This window comes from Octopus bimaculoides, chromosome 5 (genome assembly GCF_046866305.1).
Source record: "Octopus bimaculoides isolate indiv1 chromosome 5, ASM4686630v1, whole genome shotgun sequence".
Lineage (NCBI taxonomy): Eukaryota > Metazoa > Mollusca > Cephalopoda > Octopoda > Octopodidae > Octopus > Octopus bimaculoides.
In genome coordinates, this window is record NC_142932.1 from 90,184,991 (window position 1) to 90,212,033 (window position 27,043).

Consider the following 27,043-nt stretch of genomic DNA (forward strand, 5'->3'; position numbering starts at 1 on the left):
TCGTTTGTTATTGTTCTTATTTTAACTCATGTCTATTGTCCAGAAATATTTCGTCACACATCTGTGTGAGAAGTTTCGGAAAATTCACAAGATCCGAGTTTTCCCCTCATAACTTTTAGGAAAATGGCTTTGTTTTTTTAAATGAAATTTTATGTAAATACCTTTCAAACGGCATAGATTTACGACCGCACTGATGTTTTTTTTTCTTTCTTCTCTTTTTCTGTTTCTGTTCTCCCTCCTTTCTTTTCTTTCCCTGACCCCCCCCATCCTTTGTTAAAAAATTTATAATGAAAATGGACGCGAAATAAAAAAAAACAAAAGGTTCGGAGGTTACACATGTTTGTGGAGTGCTCAGCCACCCTCACGTTAATTTCACAAGCGGGCTGTTCTGTAGACTTGATCATCTGGACCATACACCATCGTAAACGACGGAGTGCTAGTTTTCATTGTTTTTATTTTGGCTTTAGGATATGTAAATCGCTTAAAGTTGTTTGTGTGTGTAAAAGAGAGAGAGAGAGAGAGAGAGAGAGAGAGAGAGAGAGAGAGAGAGAGAGAAGGAGAGAGAGAGGGAGAGAGAGAGAGAGAGAGAGAGAGAAGGAGAGAAAGAGAAAGATTAACACGCATACATACATACATGGTGGTTGTCTACTCCTTACACAGAGTTTGACCACCTCCTGCACCTACACCTTAGCCCGTTCATGGCGTCTGATGTGGCTTTTTAAACCAGACAGTGTTTTGAAAAAACATCCACACAGATTGCACCTCTGATTTGCACTACCAATACCTGCAAGTAAGTTCTGCTCATTGTGGATCCTAACATACATACATACATACATACATACATACATACATACATACATACATACATACAAAAATACCCTATTGTTGATGTTGAAATTCCAATGAACGAGCCTTGGATCTAGGTTGGAAACTGGTTCTTTCTCTATTGGCAAGAAATCTTGAAATAAACTGAATAATGATATACATACATACATACATACATACATACATGCATGCATACATATACAAGATAAACAGATAGACAGACGGACGGACAGATTGATAGAAGAATAATTCGTTTGAAGTTCTTTGCAGTTTGTTTGGAACTCTAAAGTTCTTGCAATTATAAATGTATCTAAACTAATTCAGTCTGCATTTACTATAAGGAGCAATTTTAATGACTCACACGTTATATAACACAAAACAAAAATTAAAAATTCAGTTTTTTTTTCAATAATAACCATAGGTGCAGGCATGGCTATGAGGTTAAGCAGTTTACTTCCACACGAGAAGGTTTTGGATTCAGTCACAGTGTTGGGAAATATTAGGCAAGTGTCTTCTACTGTAGCCCTGAGCCGACTAAAGCACTGCGAGTGAATTTGGTAGGCAGAAACTGAAAGAAGGCGGCGAGCTGGCAGAAACGTTAGAAGGCCGGGCGAAATGCTTAACGGTATTTCGTCTGCTGTTACGTTCTGAGTTCAAATTCCGCCGAGGTCGACTTTGCCTTTCATCCTTTCGGGGTCGATAAATTAAGTACCAGTTACGCACTGGGGTCGATGTAATCGACTTAATCACTTTGTCTGTCCTTGTTTGTCCCCTCTATGTGTAGCCCCTTGTGGGCAATAAAGAAATAAGAAACTGAAAGAAGACCGTCGCACGCGCCCCCTCCACACTTACGCAAGTACGCACGCAAGTACGCACGCGCGCATATATTTCAAGTCTTATTGCCCCGTGTGTGTGTGTGTGTGTGTCACAATGTTTGACAGCGAGCGTTGATTTGTTTACTTCCACATAACATAGTGGCTCGGATAAAAGGATAAGCACCAGACTATAGAAATAAATACTGGGGTCGACTTGTTCAACTGAACTCGATTTGTACAGTACAATGACTGAAAAGAAGTCAGAGATAAAAGAAAGAACATAAGAGAAAACCTTATGGAAATATATTAGTAAAAGAAATTAAGTCTATGTCAACAGTGCAATTCTGTTGTATCCTTTTATATAATTAAAATCAGTGTCTATGTTATTCTCCCTACATGCTAAATTATCTTTAGATCATTTCAAACTTGTTCAATATACTTCTTTTTTGACTATAACAGAATATAACGGTAAGCATGGATCTTTCTCTTTATTTTTTGTATTTTAATCTTCATAATCTGATCTAATTCACTTATCCGTTTTAATTTAACTGCGCAAAATAATATTTCATCAACGCACCAAATTGATTGCTACGCAAGCACAAAGTTTACAGATATACAAAAGAAGCGAAATTAGAGAGAATGATAACATCTAATATTTTTTTGTGACTATTTCTAACGAGTAGACCGTCATGTGTTGTTTTAATTTTCAGTATAATACCTTCTGCTAAAGGCACAAGGCCTGAAATTTTGTGGGAGGAGACTAAAACGCCGGCGGTCTCAAGTGCCACAAGCTCGACCATAAACCTGTCGGAGAGCGACCGATACCATAACAATTCTTTATTTTTTCTTAGCTTGACGAACAGCGGAGCCTGGGTTAGTCGCTGACAAAACCAAGTTGCCGCTAGAGAGAGGTGTCACAGCACGAAAGGACCAAGGATGGAAAAGACTCGGTGGACGTGTTCGAAATACGAGAGTAGAAAAACAGCCAACAACTGATGAAGCGTCGTTCTTTGTGTTGTTTGTCTTGTTTTCTATTTGTGTTTTTCGTTGTTCGAAAAAATAGTTCATATTCCACGTACCCGTATTTCGTATTTTTTATACACGTTTCGTGACGTCCTGTGCCCACATGCTTATATATATATATATATATATATATATATATAAATAATTATTACAATTAAAAGGGTAAAGGATTATCAATTTATTCATCTGTTGGAGTTTCAGCACTTTAGCTGCTATTTCTGAACTTCGGTATGTGGTGAAGCAACTGTTGCGCTGACCCCTTAATTATGTTTATATATATATATATATATATATATATATATATATACGTATAGATGTAAGTATGTGTAGTGGATCTTGCATGCATTAAGTGGATTCGATCCACCATAGCCACATTTAAATTAACACTGCAACAGAACTTTTCCCACGGTATTTTTGTATGTATGTATGTATGTATGTATGTATGTATGTATGTATGTATGTATGTGCAGATTTTTATGTATGTATTCTCATGCATATAATTGCATTTATAGACATGCTCATATATATTTAAATGATAAACTTCTGGAAAGTTTTACAGATTTTTACACTTCCAGTGATGGATTGGCTCTGTAGTCTTCGAATTAGCTTTCTCCTTTCTGGTTTTGAAAAGGCTAATTTCTCAAGATTGGTATGTATGTATGTATGTATGTATGTATGTATGTATGTATGTATGTATGTGTGAAATGTATGTGTGCCAGAGGGTTTGCAAATCCAATGTTAGGATCCACAATGAGCAGAACTTACTTGCAGGTATTGGTAGTGCAAATCAGAGGTGCAATCTGTGTGGATGTTTTTTCAAAACACTGTCTGGTTTAAAAAGCCACATCAGACGCTATGAACGGGCTAAGGTGTAGGTGCAGGAGGTGGTCAAACTCTGTGTAAGGAGTAGACAACCACCATGTATGTATGTATGCGTGTTAATCTTTCTCTTTCTCTCCTTCTCTCTCTCTCTCTCTCTCCCTCTCTCTCTCCTTCTCTCTCTCTCTCTCTCTCCCTCTCTCTCTCCTTCTCTCTCTCTCTCTCTCTCTTTTACACACACAAACAACTTTAAGCAATTTACATATCCTAAAGCCAAAATAAAAACAATGAAAACTAGCACTCCGTCGTTTACGATAGTGTATGGTCCAGATGATCAAGTCTACAGAACAGCCCGCTTGTGAAATTAACGTGAGGGTGGCTGAGCACTCCACAAACATGCGTAACCTCCGAACCAGTACTAGGCTTCCAAAGAATAAGTCTTGGAGTCGATTGGCTCGACTAAAACGCGGTGCTCCAGCATGGCCGCAGTCAAATGACTGAAACAAGTAAAATAGTATATATATATATATATAACTTCTCGAATATATGCATGTATATATATGTGTGTGTGTTTGTGTGTCTGTGTTTGTCCCCCCGCCCCAGCATCGCTTGACAACCGATGCTGGTGTGTCTACGTCCCCGTAACTTAGCAGTTCGGCATAAGTGACCGATAGAATAAGTACTAGGCTTACAAAGAATAAGTCCTGGGATCGATTTGCTCGACTAAACGCGGGGCTCCAGCATGCCACAGTCAAATATATATATATATATATATATATATATATATATATATATATATATATATATATATATATATATATATATATACAACGGGTTTCTTTCAGTTTCCGTCTACCAAATCCACTCATAAGGCCTTGGTCGGCCCGAGGCTATAGTAGAAGACACTTGCCCAAGGCGCCACGCAGTGGGAATGAACCCGGAACCATGTGGTTGGTAAGCAAGCTACTTACCACACAGTGTTATTATAACGCCACGCACCCTCTCTCAAGTAAGTTTTATCGGATCTTTTTTAAAACGGGGGCCACATTTTTCATTAACGAAACACTTTGAAACTTGGAACACTGGTAGAATGTGTCATATAAAACATCTTTTTCTCTTAGTCTTCTTAAAAAAAAAAGAAATCCATAAATTATTCCATGTTAAAGTTGTCGTATTTCTGTAATTTCAACCAATCACTGACGTCCATTCAGCCGATATACATTAAGTGCCGATTACATAAACAAACGATTCTGAAACAATTAATCCTAACCCTAACCCTAACTCTAACCCTAGGGTTAGGGTTAGGGTTAGGGTTAGGGTTAAAGCAAATTTAAAATGAAAAAAGCAAATAAAACGAAGGTATGGAGATTAAATACGCTTTACATCGCTTAATCATCCAAAGGAGTAAATATAAACAACTGAATACTTGTTAGTGATTGGTTGAAATTATCGAAATAAGACAATTTTTTACATGAAATAAATTCGAATACAAAAATATTTTTCTGTTCTATAACACAAAATAGATAAGTATACGAAGTTTGAAAGTCTTTCGGTACCAAAAACACTACGTAAAACATTAATGAAAAATGTGGCCCCCGTTTTACAAAAGATCCGTTTTATCTACCTATATATATATATATATATATATATATATATATATATATATATATATAAAACTTCTCATCACACAGTTACGCCTGTAAATATATCCACACATATATATATATATATATTTACAGGCGTAACTGTGTGGTAAGAAGTTTGCTTTACCGACATAGTTCCGGTTTCAATGTCACTGCGTGACACCTTGGGTAAGTCTCTTCTATAGCTTCAGGACGACCAAAACCTCCTGTGCATAATTTTCTTATGAGTTTGTATAAAGCCACGCACCCACTTCTGCTCATACTCAGCGGCATCCCACACAGCGGTCAACATTTGGTCGGCATTGCCTATATTTTCTATCCTTCTCTCATCGCTTGTTTGCAAAACATTCCGTATCTATTTCTATCTATCTTTCTACCCTTCATTTCTTCCTCTATCTATCGCTGTCACTTACTTCCTGTCTGTTTCCTTCTTTCTCTACACTCCATCTTTCCTCCTACCTGCTCTTACCAGTCTGTGGGTTTCTTTCCCTTCGCTTTTTGGGGCCACAAGGCCATTCAATATTTTTGTCATCCATCCTCTTTTCTGCTTGACTATTGTCTAGGTAAGAGGTTTATTTTTTCTTGCCCCAGCCTAGCATTCACTTCAGAGCCTCGATTTAATTTTCACTTTTCATTCTGTTTGTTTTTTTCTTCTGTCTTTATTCCATTTCATCCCTTCTTTCGATCCTTCTCCTGAGTTCTTTTGGATATAGTTCCCTTTTAGCGTTACTACTTATCATATCTTAAAGCCGCAGTATAGGCAAAAGGACTTTAAATATTGACAACTTTCATTTTTTTATCTTGTCCTAATTCTGTCGTATTATCGAAAGGCCTCTTGCGTATATATTAACACCTGTGTCGTGTTTATGTTTCCGATACTGTCCATTTTTTTCCATGTATATGTGTGTATAGGTACTATTCAAGAAGAACGATCCCGGTGTGCGCACTCACGCATCGGTGCTAGCTAGTCGTGACTATTCGATCCCACAACGCCTATCTATCGCAAATGCGCGTATGCCCAACAGGCATAACTATACTTCATTAGAAATCTACGGATGCACATACGCACATAATAGAGAAAAATGAAACAAATATGGACGACTTGCTCCGAAACACCACCGAGTGGGGAACGCTTCTCAAAAATAACCTGCAGTTGTTTCCTTCAAAATTCCTACATGCTCGAAATGTACATACATCAAGTATATTTGTAGAAAATTTCACGAAAAAATATTAATTTTCCTGGAAGTTAAGAAGAATTTAAGTGGACTCTGTTGGAATTTCCGAAAATTGTCCCCCACCCCCATTCCAAAACACTTTCACCGGAATCTACATAATAAATACTATATGCATAGAAAATTTCATTAAAAAATATTCATTTTTCTGAAAGTTATGACCTTCCAAAGTCGGGGTGGGGGGTACAACTCTGTAGTTATGCCCGGTTATTATATAGATCCACACCCGGTTGAAAACTTGAAAAAAAAAAATAGTGTAGTAGTTGAAGTGCACCGTCTATGAAAGAAATATGAAGGAAAAAATACGCGCTGGCAAACGGGGGGGGGGGGGGGAGGGCTCGGAAAATTCACACGGTCAGCCCTACATAACCCGAGCACTAAATCTCAACACCTGGTCGAAAAATTGAAAAAAAAAATAGTGTATAGTTGAAGTGCACCGTATATGAAAGAAATATGAAGGGAAAAATGTGCACCGTATATGAAAGAAATATGAAGGAAAACATGCGCGCTGGAAAACTGGTGGGGGGGGGGGCATTCCTAGCGGCCCCGCTCCCTCCCCCCATAAATATAAACCACTTTCTGCAGCAAATTCAAAACAACTGTATTTCACAAATAAACGTAATTAACCTATTAATTAATAATTTTTTTTTTACATCTATCACCCCATTATCATCTCCACTTTTCTTAAACTTTCTCCCTGAATCTTTCCACCGCCCCAAAGGGGCAGTACTGTCCCCTTTGAGAACCACTACTCTAGATGAACAATGACCAACAAGTGAAGTGCTTTTGGATATCAAGGGATAAAGAATAGTTAGGAGGTGATGGGTCGCAGCAGAAGTGATGGTGATGGTGGCGGTGGTGGTGGTCTTGAGGAGGAAAGAAGCAGAGTAGAACAAAGATATTTTGCTATTTCTTCATTATTTTCAAAATTACTTGAGACAACTACAGTGTATTTAAAAAAAAAAAAAATCTTATAATAAAAGGTTTAGTTCTAAATTCTTTGGATTGCTAATCTTTGAACTTATGAAGATTTGCTCCATTGTCTTAATCTTACACATGATTAAGGCCATTTTATCCGCATTTGTTACACATCAGTATAGGTAGAATTCCAAGTTATGGAGTAAATATCAAAAACAGTACTTTTTAAAAATATTTCTTGTTGTAGTATCATATGATTTAGTTTGATTTAAGTTATTCTAGTCATAGCTATTTCATCTATTTTTCTGGTATTTCCACCCCCACAAAAAAAAAAAAGAAGAAAGAAAGGCTAGAAAGTCTAGAAATGGTTATTTATTGGACATTGACATTTGTTCTTTCTTATTCTTTCATGAGTAACCATATTTTGCTTTCGATCATAAATCAGTGTTCAATGAGAGTTCAGTCACATCCTGGTCAATGAAACTTAAGTAGCAAATTCATATACTTTAACTCTTTCGTTACCAACCCGGCTGAAACCAGGTCTGGCTCTGTAGTACAAATGTCTTGTTTTCATAAGTTTTGAATTAAAATCTTCCACCAAACCTTAGTCACAGTTTATGTTCTTAACACTAGCTGAACGATAAACTAAGTTATTTTACTAAATTCTTTGTTATATTTAAAGTAATTGAAAGAAACATAGAGCATCTCAAAATAAATACAGTAACGAAAGGGTTAAGAGTACTGTTTAAAGATTACATCTAATTCTGCTAATGGTAGTGAGTTCGCTCTACTTCTTGAATATTCAGTTAGTAATATCATCATCATCATTTAACATCTGCCTTCCATGCTGGCATGGGTGGGATGTGTGTGTGTGTAAATATAAAAACCTTTCCAATACCGCTATCCTCACTGGCATGCACCACTGCCCCTACCACATCACTGACTCCTTTACCTGCACCTTCAGCAATGTCATCTACTGTATCTCTTGCTCCCTCTGTCCTTCCCTGTACGTTGGTCAGATGGGACACCACATAGCCAATTGGTTTACTGAGCATCCCCAGACATATTTCATTCTGATTAGCTCTCTTCAGCAAAGAATGGACTCTGCCATACTTATCAAAGTAGTGATGAAAAACAATACTTGCTGAAGAAATATAAATACTTGCCTGAAAAATGTATCCCTTTGACACTCTTGAACCAGTCTTTTAATAAATGTGTGCTGTTCCTTTTTGAATTTATTCTTCTGTTTGTTTTGAAGAACCAAATATGACTGAGAGTGAAAAGAAAGCTACGTCTGATGCAGAATTTGACGAAAGTAGTTACTGGATCAATCAGTGGAACATTGGGGATATTCGTTTCCACAGGGAGGAAAAGCACATGTAAGTTACTCAATTATCTTTTAACTAATTAACTAAATCAAGTACCATGTCCGGCTCAAGTTGTAACTGTCTAGTTTTGCCATGATTGTGCTGCCATACTATTTAGTTATGTTCATATGCCATGGAAACTGAAATAAACTTTGACCTAATGAGCCTTTAAATTTATGACAGACCTAAAGTCAGTCCCACTAGACCCAAGATATGATCCCAGGGGCTGTTTTTTTTATTGTTTAAGAGCTACATAGGACAGGTGATCTACCCTTTATAAGATAGCAGAGTGTTATTTGAAGGAGGCTCATCTGCTACTTCTAACACATCAGGTAACTGCCTAGAGGCTCCCTTACATGTCTTGAATTGATAAGGATGCTGAGGGATGACTATTTCCTGTCGGCACTTGTGCCCGTGTCATGTGTAAGGACTTTCGAGCGAGATCGTTGCCAATGCCCCTGGACTGGCTCTTGTGCGGGTGGCACATAAAATACACCATTTTGAGCGTGGCCGTTGCCAGTATCGCCTGACTGGCCTTCGTGCGGGTGGCACGTAAAAGCACCCACTACACTCTCTGAGTGGTTGGCGTTAGGAAGGGCATCCAGCTGTAGAAACTCTGCCAAATCAGATTGGAGCCTGGTGTTGCCATCCGGTTTAGCACTTTCAACCAAGCCATCTAACCCATGCTAGCATGGAAAGCAGATGCCAAATGATGATGATAAAGAGGAAATGGGAGAGGATGATGATGATTGTCTTGAATTTATCCTGCATTACCTTCTAACCTTCAGGTTTTAATGATGTGTTTGTTTATGTTCAAAATGACATTCAGGGTAGGTGTGAGATGCCAGATCTGGCCAGTTTGAACATAAAGCAAGTAGAACATTTTGGCCAGATATGTCCGCTTCAAATGTTAAAGGGTTAAAAGGAGAAATTTGTATCATAGAATGAGGGTCAATCTCTGGTGGGTTGGTATCAAATGGGTTGACCTATAAGTAAAATTCTTAAAAGAGTTTGCTAAGTCTAATTACCATTCTTTTGCTCTTACCCTTTCTTCCAAGTGAGACAGAGAGAGAGAGAAGTAGTGTTGTCATCAAATGGTAACAGAAATGAAGGGGTGGCATGTAAAAGGGGTAGGGAGAAGATGAAGGGAAACAAGAATTAGAGGGGTCAATCCATTATTTCTCAGTTACATGAAAATTAATTTATTTGTTTGATGTCTGTTTTCTTTTCCTTGCTAGCAAATACATTTTGCAGTCATTGTTCTCACAATCAGATGGTACTCTGTCAAAAAAATTATTATTGTTTTTATTGAATATTATTGAAATAATTTTTTTTATTTTTGCTGTTCTTTTCCTTTGTCTTTAAGATCACTTGAGAAACATTTGGACAAATTTATTGATGGAAGAAATGGAATAAAAATTTTCTTTCCCCTCTGTGGGAAATCTGTAGATATGAAAGGGTAAGTATTGTCTTTGAATAATAGTGACTCAATGACATGATCCTGAATCCTCATCCTGTAATGAATACTGTTTCCAATCCTTTTCTCAGCCTTACATCCCTCTGGAACTCCTTCCCTGCTCTTGTTTTTCCCTCACCCACTAAATTTATGAGGATCCATCAGAACATTATCTCCAGTGATGTGTGTGTGTGCATGCGCATGCACGTGTGTGTGTGCATGTGCATGCACGTGTGTGTGTGCATGTGTGTGTGCATGTGTGTGTGTGTGTGTGTGTAAATATAGGCAGATGTTAAATGATGATAATAATGATGATGCATATATATATATATATGTGTAGTTTGTTTATTTTTCAGATTAGCAGATAAAGGGCATAATATTGTTGGAGTTGACATTGCTGAACAAGCTTTCCAGGAATTCTTTACTGACCAGAATTTGGAATATACTGTTGAAGAATTAACGGACAACACAGGAAAACTCTTTACAGTAAATATTCATTTTGGTGGTGGTGGTGGTGAGGAGGAGGAGGAGGCTCAGGGTTTAAATACCCAAAAGCCGAAACCTGGTTTGTGGATATCCCTAATTGCATAATATTTTCATTTATGCTGTTAAATGTTTTAATTCTTTCTGTTTTCCTCTTCTCTGTTATCTTGGTGCGATATGGTGGATTAATTTAAGACTTTGGTATATGGTATAATATCTATGTTAGCATGCCGGGTGAAAAGCTTAGTGTTATTTTGTCTGTCTTTACGTTGTGAGTTCAAATTCTGCCGGGGTTGACTTTGCCTTTCATCCTTTTGGGGTTGATAAATTAAGTACCACGTCCCTAAAAATTTCAGGCTTTGTGCCCCCACCTCCCTAAAAATTTCAGGCCTTGTGCCTAGAGTAGAAACGAATATCTATTTCTGCATAAAGTGGTCAAGAAAAAACAGAAACAATAACAGTTGCAACTGCAGCAGCAGTAGTGTATTGATAGTACAGTGGATAGTTGCATTGAAATTCTATTTGAAATATAATTTTGTGAGTTCATTCTCACCTTAAGTGCATTTACACATACAGGATGCTTAATTGTTGAGCATTTAAACTGGTCAGATCTGGCTGAAATATTCTATGTATTTTATGTTCAAACTGGTCAGATCCAGCCTCTATCACCTTCCCTACAATGTCATTCTAAAAAGAAACAATGTTCACAGCATTGAAATCTCAAAGCTATGAGACAATGCATGAGTAATACAGAATGATGAGAATAAAATAAGCAATCATATTTGACAGAGTGATCTGAATACTAATGATGAAATAATAAATGGCAACTTAAGAACTGAGATTATAATATTATAGTAAAGAAATCCAGAAAAATGAAATTAGCTGTTCAAAAATTGTTTCAATAGGTATTTCATTTGAATTTTATCTTTCGTCTAGAGCAAAGATGGAAAAATCAAACTATATTGCATGGATATGTTTAAATTTTCAAAGTAAGTGTTGCATTTTTTAAAACTCTACTAAATTTTCAATATTTGAACATGGACACAGAGGAGTGACAGAGTAGCTAGCTTTGCAACTACATAGTTCCAGGTTCAGGCCCTCTGTGTGCACCTTGGGCAAGTGTCTCCTACTATAGCCTGGAGCTTAAAAAAAGCCAGTTGTGTGTGTGTGTGTGTGTGTCTCCCTGACTTGATATCATGTTGTAGTTGTAAATGAGTGTCACTGTCAAAGAAACAATGTAATTCATTTCTAATATTAAGTGTAAATATATCTGGATATCAGCCTACTTGCTTAGCCAATGGTGTGGCATCATTTGAAAGCTAAAATGATGAGGAGCACGTTGTAACCAGTGATGTATATCATGTGATCACATGATGTCTGGACATGGGGAAATACTAACTTGTTTGAAAACAGATGAGAGTTGGCAACAGGAAGGGCAGTTGTGGTGGCAGTTGTGGTGGTGATGTAGTAGTGGCTATGGTGACTTTCTCATGTACAAGAATTTCAATTTCCTCCTGTCGTAGAAAAAAATCTTCAGGGAGAAATGCCAATGGTGTTGATTTGGGACAGATGTGAGAAAGGAACTGCTCATAAATTGATAAGCTGAATAAAAGCATTTTGTGGCATTTATTCCATGCCAGCTACATGCATTTGGTAATTAAAGATCTTCACTTACATCATCATCATCATTTACCAACACTTTCCCATGCTTGAATGGGTCAGAATTTATTGAGGCAGATTTCCTAAAGGTTGATACCCTTCCTGTTTCCAACCATCACCTGTTGCAAGCAGAGAAAAATGGACGACGATTTAAATTTAAATTTAAATTTTGGGAAAAGATACAGAGGGATTTCCAACATTATCATGGCTTTAGTCACCACCAGAAGAATAGCTTGAATTATTTTTAAGTAGCTCCTAGTTTTTGCATGGGGGGGGGGGGCAAAGCATCTCTGACATTTATTTCACTTGCAGTAATTCCTTCTAGGCCTTCCTTTAACTGAACTAAAATAAAGGAAGTAAAAATAGGTTATTTCTTTTCTTCCAGAATATAATTAGAAGTGCTTTACATTTCAACCAATTGTAATAAATCTTGCAATTAATTTTTCTTCTTTTTCTTTTCTGCCAAATCACAGGGATTTTGAAGGACAGTTTAATGCTATTTGGGATCGAGCAGCTCTTGTTGCTATCAGCCCCAAAACCAGAATAAGGTTAGTAATAATTGTTTAATGGCAATAACATAATTACATAGTCATGGTGACATAATAAATGTTGGTTACATAATGCTCAATAATGATAGCAATATAAACTGATGATTATAAGAATACATCCTTCCATTGATACAATTACATACTACATTTTTTTTAGATTAATATCATTTTTCCTCTTTTATATTTTCCGCATATTTCAGTCAGTGTATTGTCTAATCATTCATGTTGCTAATTCCTATTTAAATGTACATATATATGAGTGTGTGTGTACACATGTATATATGTAGGTACATCCCACCCACACACTCATCTCTCTTTCTTCCACTTCCTTCCTAAAGACAGACATGCTTTTATCTGTCTCTTCTGAAAGCTCGTTTTTCCAAGCATTCACCACTTCACATCGTCTTGGCTTAACAGCCCTCACCATTTGTTTTTACTGTTTTGCTCTCACTGACCTGTTTTTTGTTACCACTTTCACCCTCTGCAAAAAATCCCAAATTCTATTTAATTTGCTTTGCGGGAAGGACTGTTTTAATGAAGTTGTGTCTTGTTCTTACCTTCGAAACGCGGAATAGATAAAACAGGGGACAACTGATGAAGGGAATGTTCTTTATGCTGCATGTCTCATTTCTCTGCTTATTTTTTTCGTTGTTTGAAAAAAAAGTTCATTTTCTATGTTTTTGTTTTTTATGTTTTCGTTTCTCATTCTGTCCACGTTTTTTGATGTCCTTTACCCATATATGCATGTATATATACATATATATGTAGGTATGTATATATATGTATGTATATATGCATATATTTATATATTATTTTATATATATATATATATCGAAACGCCGGTGTTAAAACAGGGGTAGCTGATGAAGTAGAATGTTCTCTATGTGGCTTGTGTGTTTTCTCGTCTACGTTTTGTTTGCAATGTCCTGTACCCTGATATGCACCTATACATACAGGTGGATGTCGGTATGCACATACCTGTACGTATATATGCATATACTCATTTACTATTTGTTTATATATATATATATATATATATATATATATGTAGTGAATCTGAACAAAGAAGAACAAAAACGAAAAAAAGCAACAACGCGAGGATGTGGTATAAGTACTGTATTATCAGACCCTTAGGAAAGAAAAGAAAGAGGATTTTACGTTTCGAGCAAAGCTCTTCTTCGGAAATAGAGGAAAGTCCAAAAGAAAGGAAGACAGAGGAAGAAAATCGCCAATGATACACATGCGGTTACATATATATATTAAGTTGAAATTTATAGAAAAACAAAAGACGAAGACAGGTGTATGAACAACAAGCAGGTGTATTTGTTTGACACTCGGGAAAATGAAAAAATCTTTACAAGGCAAAAGCTGACAGTGATGTAGTTTCAGTTTGCTCGTCATCATCCCATGATCACAGTGTGCACATATGCGTATGTGTGTGTGGTGTAATTGTACACATCTGTTAATTTGACCATAATAGTTGACTGGTATTTATTTTATCAATCCTGGAAAGATGAAAGTAAAGTTGTCCCTGGTAAATGAAATGACCACATTTCTCAGATATTTTGTCCAATGCTCTGTTATCATTGCATTGTTATTGTCTTTGCACAGCTTCTAATGCTGGAGATGTACTATGGTGCCAGTTGTTCACTACCAGTGAACTAATGTAAAACCCCTTATTCTACAAGTATCATCTGGAGTATTTGAGTGGTTCCAAGCAGTGCTGTTTTCTTCAAGTGCTCCACCCTTGTTGCAGACCCTATTTGTTCCATGTACTTCTCAAGATTTTTACTCACAGTTCCTAGGACTCTGACAATTATTGGTACTACTACCACCTTTTCCATCGACCACAACTGCTTAACTTTCCAAGCTAACCTGTCATATCTATCGGCTTTTCTTTCTTCCTTACCACATACCTTGTTGTCAGCTGGGCATGCTATATCTATGATCCAGCGTCATTTGCTTTCTTTCTCAATTAACACTGTCTGATTTCCTATTCTCTGTCTGATGGTCACACTGAATCATAAAACTCCACAGGATCTTTGCATTATCATTTTCGATGATGCCTTTGGGTTTATGTTTGTACCACTTTTTTGCACTGTCAAGTCCATACTTGTTGCAAAGTGTCCAATGGACAATACTTGCTATATTGCCATGACGTCTCTTATATTCTTTCAAGGCTAGTGACGTACATTGGCTGGTAATATGCCATATGGTTTCACCATTATTATCAATATTATTATTAATATTATTATTATTTTATGTTTGACTTTTGCTTTACATTTGTACAAGTTGGCTCCAAGTCTCACCCAGAGACCTGAGAGACATTACTATTATTATTATTATTATTATTATTATTATTGTTGTTGTTGTTGTTGTTGTTGTTGTTGTTGTTGTTGTTGTTGTTGTTGTTGTTGTTGTTGTTGTTGTTGTTGTTGTTGTTGTTGTTGTTGTTGTTGTTGTTGTTGTTGTTGTTGTTGTTGTTGTTGTTGTTGTTGTTGTTGTTGTTGTTGTTGTTGTTGTTGTTGTTGTTGTTGTTGTTGTTGTTGTTGTTGTTGTTGTTGTTAGTAGTAGTAGTAATTTGTACCAAACAACAAATTTGTAACATTAGGATATAGTCAACTGAATTTACTCCAGTTTAAGAGAATGAAAAGTAAAATGGAAACCAGTGGGATTTGAAACCAAAATTTAACAGGTGGAACTAAATTCTGTATCATTTGTCATCAACATCACTTCCATTTTAGTTCCCCCACTTCTCCTTTTTTAGTTGTTAACAAATGTTTTAAAAAGAGCAACCACAGGTTCACCACATGTTATTGTATTAAAAAGACGTATAATGCATATAAAGACCTTAGAGTTAAATCCTGAATTCTTAGGTGAACTGAATGTGGTTTATAGTAACATAATTAACTAATGCTTCAAGGCAGCAGTTAAGAGATATGTATGTTCAAGTCTCACTTCATGCTCATTGTAAGTGTCTCAACTCAATTTGTACTGACTCTTGACATTAAAAATATTTAAGGCAACGAGCTGGCAAAATTGTTAGCATTTTGCCTGTCTTTACATTCTGATTTCAAATTCCACTAAGGCTGACTTTACCTTTCATATTTTTGGGATAAATAAAATACGGACCAGTTAAGCACTGGAGTTGATGTAATCAACTTAACCCTGATCCCTGAAATTGCTGGCCTTGTGCCAGAATTGGAATCCAATATTAGAAGTAGTTAAAAAATGCGATAGAGTTACATTTTTTTGTTTATTTTGTTTTCTTTATTCTTTCCTCTGAACTTCAACAGTATAAAGAGAAAATATTTTATTTTGAAAATATGATTGTTGTTGTTGTTGTTGCATTTAGGTATGCCCAGGTGATAAAAGGGTTACTTTCTCCTGACTGTCGCTATATGATTGCTTCAGTGCAATATGACCCTTCACTATATCCAGGTAAATGAAGAATGATAGAGCAAGATACACTATAACCACTTGAATATATGGTGAGATTTTCCTTTCTTTGAAAATCATCCCTCACAAGAATATGAACCACTTATATTGAAGTTCATATAAATTTCTAAGTAATCATGAAACACTTTCTAAAAAGACTTAAAAATAAGGACCTTTCATTTTTGAGGGACAATGTAAAAGAAAAAAAATCCTCCATTTTATATTTGAGTATATTTATATAGTGTTTACTTGCCTTCTTTTTACAGTTATTTGTATTTCTTACTTTTTTATTAGTTTTAGTCTTGAACATTTCACATCAGCATTGATATATTAGATAGAACCTGGAATCTAAAGAAGCTGGTGGTCTCCATTGATAAACGTTATTTCATAAAAGTTCATGGACAAAAAATATATCAAATTACAATGAGTTGATTTACTATGAGGAGTGAAAAACCCAATGTTTCAGACAGTTGCCCTTCTTTGAGGATACAGAATAGAGAGGCTGATAGCACAGTGTCAGAAAAATAAATGGAAAAAAAGGGACAGAGCAGTGTAGGGTGTTTGTATGGTGGGAGGAGAGGAAAAGGACAGTGTGAGTATTATGGAAATAGAGTAATGTGTGAAGAAGTAAAATGAGGGTGAGGAGCAATGAAAAGTATTAGCAAGAGCCAGGTCAGTTGAAATGGAAGGGAAGTGGTGAGAAATAATTATGTATGGACTGTAGAAAAAGGGACACATTAGAGAATAAGATAAATACACACAACATTGGATTTGGAGAAGAGATAATATGAGGGAAGTAGGTGGGGAACTTTAATGGAATGGTTAAAATTGTTTGAAAGAAAATTGGCAAAGACTGAGAAAGATTTCATGCATTGGTCTATGATTAGAGATAGGAAGGTGGAGGAGAAATGAGTTGAAATAAATGGAAATATAAGAGTGAACAATGTGTCCTAAGTGAAAGAAATGATAAGTAGAAGCATGGTATGTACAGTATATACGCACAGTCAATATGTGCATTGAATGTACAAAATATACACTGCAGTTAAAAACGGAACAGTATACTTAATTACATGGACCAATGAGGGAGGTTTTATGTGGTCATTTAGTCTGCTAGAAATAGCAACCAAATCCACCTCAAATCATACCCCATTATCATCAATATCACTATTATACTTGCTTTTTTTCATGCTGGCATGGGTGGAACGAGACATTTTGTGAAAGTTTTCTATGGCCACATGCCTTTCCTGGTGTCAACTCTTATTTCCAAGTAAAGAACTTTATTTCCATGTTTTCACACATTGAATCACCAAGTTGCTTGACTTTGTCTTATGTAGTATATGAACAATGTTACCATTACCCTAATGGTATCAATACGAAGATATGCAGAGCAACCCCCTCCCCCACACACTTATGACAAAATGGTTGAAAAGTGAAATAGGATAGACAAAGACTGCATAGAAGGGTTTCAATATTAGATGGATTGTATCTATGATGCAAAAGCAGCGATGGTGTTGGTGGTGGTGGTGGGAGACTTGCTTCTATATAATTTCTATTTACCAAATTTCACTTGAAAAGCATTGGTAAATCTGAGACTATGATTGTAGATATTTCCTCAAGATGCCACACTTCCTAAATATTGCAGTAAAGTACCCTGCAAGAGCTGCCTGTATGCCACACAGAGTGTGTTCAGTATTACATACGTCTGCAAAGACAACAAACAACAATAGTGACCTGTAGTCATAACCAGAGGAAAATTTCCACTTCATCTACTGCTCATGAGACTAGAGCTGAACAACCAGGGCTTAAATCTCTTCACAGCTAAGCAGACATAGACTCCTTTCCTTTGACTCTTTTGCTGGTTTCTGTCATTGGACTGCAACTGTTCTGGAGCACCAACTTGAAGGATATAGCAAATGAAATTGACCCAGTAATTATTTTCCAGTTTAGTGTATTTAGTGTACCATTCTCTTGCTGAACTGCTAAGTTTCAGAGACATGAACAAGCCAACAGCAATTGTCGAACAGAGAGACTCAAATACACACCACACAACCTATGCAAGCATGGAAAATGGACATGAAGTGATAATGGTAATGATTATGATATGTATATGGCATACTTCTGCATTGTTACTGTCTACCAAATTCACTCCTATTTATTCAGAATTTCCTAAAACATACCATTAATGCTGATATGGAAAACTACATGTAAAGCTATATATAGAATAAGGAGACAAAATTCACAAGTTTATGAAAGGAATTTAGCATATCATATTCAATAATGATTTATATCTTCATTTTTCTTCAGGTCCACCCTACAATACTACTGAAGAGGATATCCAAAATTTATTTGGTAAGTCTATAAAAGTTACTCTTCAAAGTAAAGATTTTCCCCAAAGCATAAAAATTGAATTTTCTATGAAATTAATCCTAATTTCTTGACATTATCTCTTGTTTTCTTTGAAAGTTACTAACAATTGTTATGAGTTTTAGTTTTCTTTCTCCAATTAAAAAACAAATCCCAATTCCTTGAAAATATGTTGCAAACTTTATAGTGAATCTCACTATTAACCTAAAATATTCAGCTTTTATCAACACAATTCATCTATTTAAGATGACCTAAATTCATATAATGATTCGAAAAGACTGATTTTCAACTATTCTAGGCAAGGAATGTTCTACAATTTGCTACTAATGATTACTAACCTAACACAAAAAAAGAAGTAACGTCCATATTGCTTCTCATAGGACCAACTAATATATGTCAGGATGATGTGATTATGAACTTTTAAGTTGTAGGTGAGCTATGCAATATTCTTAATCATCAAGTATTATGTAGTAAGTACAGGTGTACAGCTATTTTAAATAACCAAAATGACTTTAGCAAACCACAACACTATGTATTTCAAAATGGTTTCACTTTGAAGTCCCTTTCAAGAAAGTACAACATACCAGTTGTCACATAGCAATTTTCATGCACTTGATTTATATTTCTGTTATGAAGGTGATATGTGCAGCATTGAAGAAATTGAGGAAAATGACCTAAGCCACAGATACAAGGAGGAAAAAGTGGATGAGGTGTTTGAACGGATCTACTTCTTGAAAATTAGATAAAGGAAAGCTGACCTTTTTAAAGGTATTGTACTTCTATTTTCTTCTATTTTCTACAAATCTGATTTCAGAATGGCTCAAGATGATTAATCACAAAAATATTGTGCGATTCAGAAGGATGTTGAAAAACCTCTAAAGGCTTCCACATTCATTTTATTATACAAAAGACGCAACTCTGGAAGGATTTTTCCTTGTGTTCCCATCGACCATCGGAGATTTGAACTCAGTTTTAGTCAGGTAAACTGGTAGCATTATGTAGCAACTTCAATGTATTTAAGTTAATAGTGGAGTAACATACTCCTATTAATCTTTGACAGATCAAAACTGTATTAACTGTATATAATTTGAGTTTGCAACTGTAAGCTGTAAATGTGATGTCACTGTATAATCCGGTATCTCCAAACTTAATCAGCAATGCATATTGGAGTTCTGCAATCACTAGAGGAAAATTAGGCTGAAGTATATTATGTTGAATATAGAATGTTAATTTTGAGAAAGAGTGAAGGCATGTGAAGTGAGTAAGAGGAGAAAAAAGACTTAGACTGCTAGTGTACTGATGAAATGTAGAAGAAACAACAGTGACACTTATAGTCATATTGGGAACAGACACATGAAGCAATATTTTATTAATTCATTCCCATTGCGTGGCACCTTGGGCAAGTGTTTTCTACTATAGCCTCGGGTTGACCAAAGCCTTGTGAGTGGATTTGGTAGACGGAAACTGAAAGAAGCCCGTCGTATATATGTATATATGTATATATGTATGTGTGTGCATATGTTTGTGTGTCTGTGTTTGTTCTCCGCAACATCGTTTGACAACCGATGCTTGTGTGTTTACGCCCCTGTAACTTAGTCGTTCGGCAAAAGAGACTGATAGAATAAGTACTAGGCTTCCAAAGAATAAGTCCTGGGGTCAATTTGTTCGACTAAAAGGTGGTGCTCCAGCATGGCCGCAGTCAAATGACTGAAACAAGTAAAAGAGAATAAAAGAGAAAAAATAACTTCTAAATTGCAATCTCTCCCTCTAAAATAATAATCCCTTCCTTGGTTTCTTGACTACATATACATATTTCGTACCGTTTGCTAAAATAATTTCTTTCCTGTCTGTATCTCTCTTATTTCTTGCTGCAATGGCTACACTCCCTGCTGTTTCTCTTACTAGCTTAGGGCAAAGTCTGCTATCTTTATCCATTTCTGGCTTTCACCTCCACACCTGTTCCATCCTCTGTCTCAGACTTTTGTTAGTTTATTCCATGTGTTTGGCCATTTGATGACACTCGAAAATATGCACAGCTAAGCTAAGGATCTCTCTTGTTTTTAATCACCTCATTCATTCAAACTCATCTATTCTCTAAAATAATTCTTTCTTGTTTGTTCTAACCCTTAAAATAACTTTTTCGTGTCTGTGATTATGCCCACCCTTTCCCACTCCCACCACCAACACCGTAAATCTCTTTCTCATACTGGACATCCAGTTGCCCTTCCACTCTCTCTTCTTATATTGGTAACTTTGCCACCCTTTCCTTTCTCTCCCCCACCATCTCTGGACTAACTAAACCAGATAGCAGCCCACTTACCCCTCTTTCTCTCTCTCTCTTTTTTTGTTTTTTTACATTTATATCTGAAGCATCAGTAATGCTTACACCCACAATGCTCATAGCGCTTATATTTACAATGCCACACACACTTTCATATACAGTACTTCCTTACTCTCCCACCCCCCCCAGTAGAGGTAACAGCCTTAACAATTCTAACATGTTTGAATGACAGTAGGTTAAAAGCAAGAACAACTATTATGACATCTGTTACCAAATGATCACAGGAACCTTCTCTTCAGGTGCTGAATAACATCTCTCCTTCCTGTGTTACCTCCCATATATCTTTCCCAGTTTTCAGAGTTAGCACTGTAAATGTAGGCACATTGAAAGGTAGGTCTAGCGAGATTGTAGAGATGCTTGAATGGAGACGTGTTGATGTATGTTGTGTACAAGAGATAAGGTGGAGAGGAGCTTTAGCCAGAGTCCTCGCAGGCAAGACACATAGGTATAAACTCTTCTGGGAAGGTAATAGTAATAGAATAGAGGGTGTGGGCATACCTCTTGCAGAGAAATGGGTAGATAAAGTCATAGAGGTAGTGAGGGTGTGCGATAGAGTACTTAAACTCAGGCCAGTCTTGCAGAATGGTATAGCTACAATCATCTCTGCCTACGCCCCACAAGTGGGCCTACCAAATGAACTTTTATGATATTCTTCTGCAGGCTACCTCACAGATGAGTGACAATGATCTCATCTTTGTGGTCGGAGATTTTAATGGGCATGTCGGACAGCAACCTGGTATTTTCCATGGTGTACATGGGGGCCATGGAGTTGGTACAAAAAATGAAGAAGGAACTAGGATCCTGGAATTCTGTGATACAAATAACCTATTGATCTGCAACACAAACTTCAGGAAGCCAGCTAGCCACCTGATTACCTATCAATCAGTGACTCTGCAGACAGCAGGATGCATGGTTGCTCTTAAATACAAAGACCATCTCTGATGAAGAATGTACCCTGCAGCATAGACTAGTTATTAGTGATTTTAGATTTGAGGCCAGAAGAAAGCCAAAAAGCAGACCAATCTGGAAAGGAAGGACTTGGAAGCTTAAGGACCCTTCACATGGTTAGAGATTTAGGGATATCCTTACCAAGAAATTTGATGATAGGGAGTAGGAGCTACAGTTCTGTGAAATAGAAGACAGCTGGGAATTCCTGTGAGATAGCTTGCTGAGTGCCACAGACCAGATCTGTTGCTGGCGCAAAGTCCCTTCCAGACCTAGGGTAACATGGTGGTGGAACAATATGTAGACAGGGCCATTAGAACAAAGAAACAGGCTTGGAAGGCCTGGAAGAGTTGGGGTAGCAGGAAAATGTATCAGATAGCCAAAAGAGAAGTTAGGAGACAGGTATATATAATCAAGGAAGTAGCAGAAAAGAAGAAGTTTGCCAATGTTCAGTGATGTGAGGACCAAAGAACTGAAGTATTTTGGGTTGAAAGACAGTGTGTGACAGAAAACCATGGTGTCATAGGAGAGAAATGTGTCTGCATGGATGATGGTTCCCTTGCGTTTAATGATACTGTAAAGAAAGAGGCTTAGAGATGCCATTATGAAAGACAGCTGAATGTGGAGAATGAATGGGAGGAGGATAGTCTGCCAAAGGTTGACTCATTTGAGGGATCAGCCACAGAAATTATGTCTTTTGTTTATCAGTTTTGATTTGATTCTACTCATACTACTGAAAAATTGTTTGACCCCATCATATGAGTTTGGCAGTATTAATAGGTTAATGGTAAATTTAGCAACATCTGTAAAAGGATTTCACCATGTAGCATCTTCATAATTCAAAATTAACCAAAACGCCTTTGTATTTATACATCGAATTTCAGTTGAAGCAATTCTTTGTTCATTTAAATGCATTGCTTCTAAAACAGGAAAAAAATGGTACTTTTAAATCTCTCAAAGTATTCTCTACTGAAAAATATTTTGATATTCCTCTGTATATTAAAGATTTCTGGCAAACATTGTTTGAGCTTTTTATAAAGGCAGAATAAAATTTGTTGTTCTCTTTTAAAAATATTATTTTCTTCAGTAGCTGTTACAGTCTTCATGATTATCATTTCTACTACCTTTTGCTCAAACCTGTAGCCTAAATTTGGTTTAGGATTAAGAAGAGGATTTAGAGGATCAATTGTATATGTTGGTAATTCTATCAAATAAAAAGTTCATTCCTAGAATCACAAATCATTTCATGTAGCATTTGAGCTGTAAAGCACTTTCCTTTTTTATACTTGTAGCTTGAAAGTGAGTTTGTATTTCAAACCATTGGCTTAAAATTCTACTTACTGCTGATTCTATAGACAACCACCTAGATACACAAGAATTCCCAATCTTCAATGGTTCTTATTGATAGCAAGGTAAAGCTGCTTGTAAGCTCTTTGTCTAGTTGAAGAGTAAATGAACCATTTATAGGTTTCAGATACTGTGCATTCAGAACAAGTATGGGATACTGCTACTGTAAAGAATGAGAACACATCTAAATAGAAGTAATAATGGAACTTCCACTTTTAATTTCTGGTAAACAACATTGTTGATTCCTATTGTTACATTGGCATTACAGAGCTCAGGTGCTGCCATAGTTATCTCTACCCACCTTCACCTGATCAGGGCTGAAAAGGTAATGATAAAGTACTTGATAATATTTTATTTGGAGTATCACAAAAGTATGAGAAAAAATTCAACAATGACTGATAGTACTAAAATTTGGCAGTAAAATACTTGATAAAAAAGAAGAAAAAAATGTAGCAAAAAGCGGAGAAAGAAAGAAAAAAGGTAACTGTTGCAGAAATGTCATGATCAGAAAAAAATGCTAAAAAAGTATTAAAATCTTTCAAACTGTTCTTTTTCCTGTTAAATGCTAGATTCAAAAATTTCTTGCTACATGCTTAGAAAAAAAATGCTAGACCTAACATTAAAAATGCTAAATTGGTGACACTACTCATAAGGTGAACCTGCTGAAGGGTCGTTACTGCTGCAACCGATCGTCGTTGCCTCCTCCTCCTCCGGCTCGCTCTAACGTGGTGGCGGCATTGTCGAACGAGCGTGAAAAACCCGCGATCTAGCCGATTTCGTAAGCCGCGGCCGGGCCACCTCGCCTTCATCTTTGTCGGCCTTCTAACAGTGCAGCAGCATTGCAGCGGTGGATGCCCGCACTTTTGCTGCTGCCGACCGTGCAATTCTCATCCAGCCGGTGCCCGCCCGACGACCATTGCGCTCGGTCGATGGTGCTGCACGCTTTGTGGCTCCACGACCCTCCAACTTTGTTCAGTGTGCTTATGCCTAAAAATGGAACTGGTTACATTTATGCATCTGCTCTTACCTTAATATTAGTTTCTGCTTAAGCACTGACTTGTTTATTTTAAGCACATGAATGACACAAATAACTGACATAAATAATGAATGACACAAATAACTGGCATAAATAATATTTGTGCCATTCATGCCTCATTGAAGCAATGACAAATGACTGAGACCTTTGGTAATATGCTGTGCTTGAGAAGAAGACCATCAAGCCAAGTGAAATTGGAGTCATGACAGATACTGGTGTCATGCAAATGGCACCTTTGCTGGTGGCATGTAAAAGCATCCATTATACTGTTGGAGTGGTTGGCATTAGGAACGGCATCCAACCATAGAAACCATACAAAATCAGACTGGAGTCTGGTACAGCTCCTATGCTTACCAGCCATGGTCAAACCATCCAACCCATGCCAGCATGGACAATGGACATTAAATGATGATGTTGTGACACAAAGATATAATTGTTTGTAAAAGCTTAAAATTTTCATTCATTTATATTTCTCTTTTGGCAGATTAGACTATGACAAATAAAGAATCAGCCTAAATTTTTCATCATATTTATAAACAGTTCAAAACAGGAAGGAATTAGTTTGCTGAGATGAAGAGGAAAAGACATTTCTTTTCCATGACGAGTCAATTGATTCCACTTTTTAACTGTTTCTTCTTTGATGCTGATCATCACTAATTTCCTTGGGACTTTGCACTGTTTATATTTAATCTTGCCTTTTTTTTTCTGATTTCAGATCCCTCCGACACTGACCTGGTCTTTCATCCTTTTATATATTCATATAAATCAAATATATTTTTACTCTTCTGAAACTGGCTCTGTACTTAAGGAACAAATTTATATTATCTTATTTTCCCTTTACTGGGGCTAGAAATGTTTCTCATATATGTATATAAATATATATATATATATTGGAAAAAATAATAAGGTACTCAGATATCTGGGTGGTTGTACATTTACAGATTTTTATTAATATGTCACATGTTTTATAAATATTAGTGCTTGCACCTATTCTTGTAGGTTCTTCAATGCACATCTGTCACTCTTGCTCATATATATATATATATATATATATATATATATATATATATATACACATGAAATCCTCATTGTTTTAATGTTTGCTTTTCCATGAAAAAGATGAAATTTATTGGGACAGATATTCTGGGGCCCCATGCTCTTCCTGTCATCAGCCTTCACCTGTTTTTGGATGATGGTAATATTTTCCCAGGTTTTCATGGAAGATTGAGAGTTAACATCACTCTTGTACGATGGTGATGCTTGTTTACGACTGTTGTGTGATGTCAAGAGAAGGAAACACTTATATATACAAGCATACACATATACACATATGTATATACTTATATCTGATGGATTTATCTCAGTTTCCATCCACGAAATCCACTCACAAGGCTTTGATTAGCATGAAGCTATAGTAGAAGACACTTACCCAAGGTGGTGTGTAGTAGTACTGAACTTGACACCACGTGGTTGGGAACCAAGCCTCTTACCCACACAGCCACACCTGTGCCTATTTGTGTGTGTGTGTGTACATATATATATATATGATCTTGTCATAAGATTCAGTCAAAATTATGTATTTTTTAATTGTTTAATAATCAATATAAATACTTATAAAAATACAAATGTATAAAGTATACAGAATGTACTGCAATTTTATAAGTAATTTTTATCCTAATTTTATATGAATAAAGGCTTTATAAAATTTCTTAAATAAAGAGAAAGGCTTTATATCATTTCGGAATTGTATGCAATTAAATCGTTCAAACTGTTGATTCTTGTGTTTTGGTGACCTTATTTTCACTATTACGATGAGAGATAAGAGATGACTGTTGTCACTAATCACTGTTTTGTGTCTTTGGTCAGTACTGTGGTGGCAGTACTGTAAAACTGACTGATGCTTCGTTATTCTTCATTTAACTCTAATTGAACTGCAGCTATCGCGGATCAACAGATTTGAATATTCTGGTTTATAATATGAACTCAAGTACTTCTTTTTGAGATCTGGTAGGTACTTATTCTGTCAGACTCGTTTGCTGATCTGCTGAGTTATGGGGACGTAATGTGGTTGAGTCAAGTTTTCCTGGGATATTCGTTCTGGCTCTGTGCCTTGTGAGTTCAGGTTCCGCCGGGTCCAACTTTTCCTCTTCCACTTTCGAAGTCGACAAATAAAGTACCAGTCGTGTACTGGTTCGATTCTTCTCTATTTGTAAAAAGAAATGGCGATGGACTGACCGAGAGGGTATGGGTTTCACCGAGTCTTAAAAAAAGCATAAGTCAGTGTGTATATCAAAACAACACCTCTACAACACCACCAGGAATCGTGGGCTCAAGGAAACTAATCATATTTGATAAATATTCTCGATCGTTATCGAGTGTATACATAGTCAAAAACTGGATTCTATCTAAGGACCATTTTCCAAATTAAGAATAATAACTTTTTGTCTATTAGCCCAGTGGTACATGTACATGCATCGGTAGCTTAGTGACTAACAATATTACAAAGTTAAGAACACTAATGAAATCTGATTATATATATATATATCTAATAAAAACAACTGTTTGCAATGTTATACCGCAAAGGAAAATTATAGTCATCAACTAAACTTGACTAAAGGTATGAATAACATCTACATTGCTAGAAATAGGAGCTAAAATGCTCAAATACTGTTACAAAGCACATAATATATACTTCGACAGGAGCTGCAAACGCTCCGAACACCGAACCGAGAATTCCTTAGACTGACCAGTCAGTTTCGGATATTTTCGTAGCCATCGTCAGTA

At 36.4% G+C, this 27,043-nt stretch overlaps 1 protein-coding gene across 3 annotated transcripts; it reads left to right on the forward strand.

Moving 5' to 3' along the window:
* The first annotated feature begins 694 nt into the window (after positions 1-694).
* LOC106874096 (putative thiopurine S-methyltransferase) lies at positions 695-26,032 on the forward strand. Of its 3 annotated transcripts, none has more exons than XM_089352627.1 (10): positions 695-790; positions 8,534-8,654; positions 10,009-10,101; positions 10,455-10,584; positions 11,518-11,570; positions 12,714-12,788; positions 16,144-16,229; positions 18,531-18,575; positions 19,227-19,358; positions 24,975-26,032. In XM_089352627.1, exons 2-9 carry the CDS (start codon positions 8,542-8,544, stop codon positions 19,334-19,336), a joined length of 705 nt encoding a protein of 234 aa, XP_089208753.1. In that variant the 5' UTR covers positions 695-790; positions 8,534-8,541; the 3' UTR covers positions 19,337-19,358; positions 24,975-26,032. The 3 variants fall into 3 exon arrangements, with proteins under 3 accessions (XP_089208753.1, XP_089208751.1, XP_089208752.1); XM_089352625.1 differs by lacking the exon at positions 695-790 and adding an exon at positions 5,138-5,293; XM_089352626.1 differs by lacking the exon at positions 695-790 and adding an exon at positions 5,287-5,420.
* Positions 26,033-27,043: the final 1,011 nt, after the last annotated feature.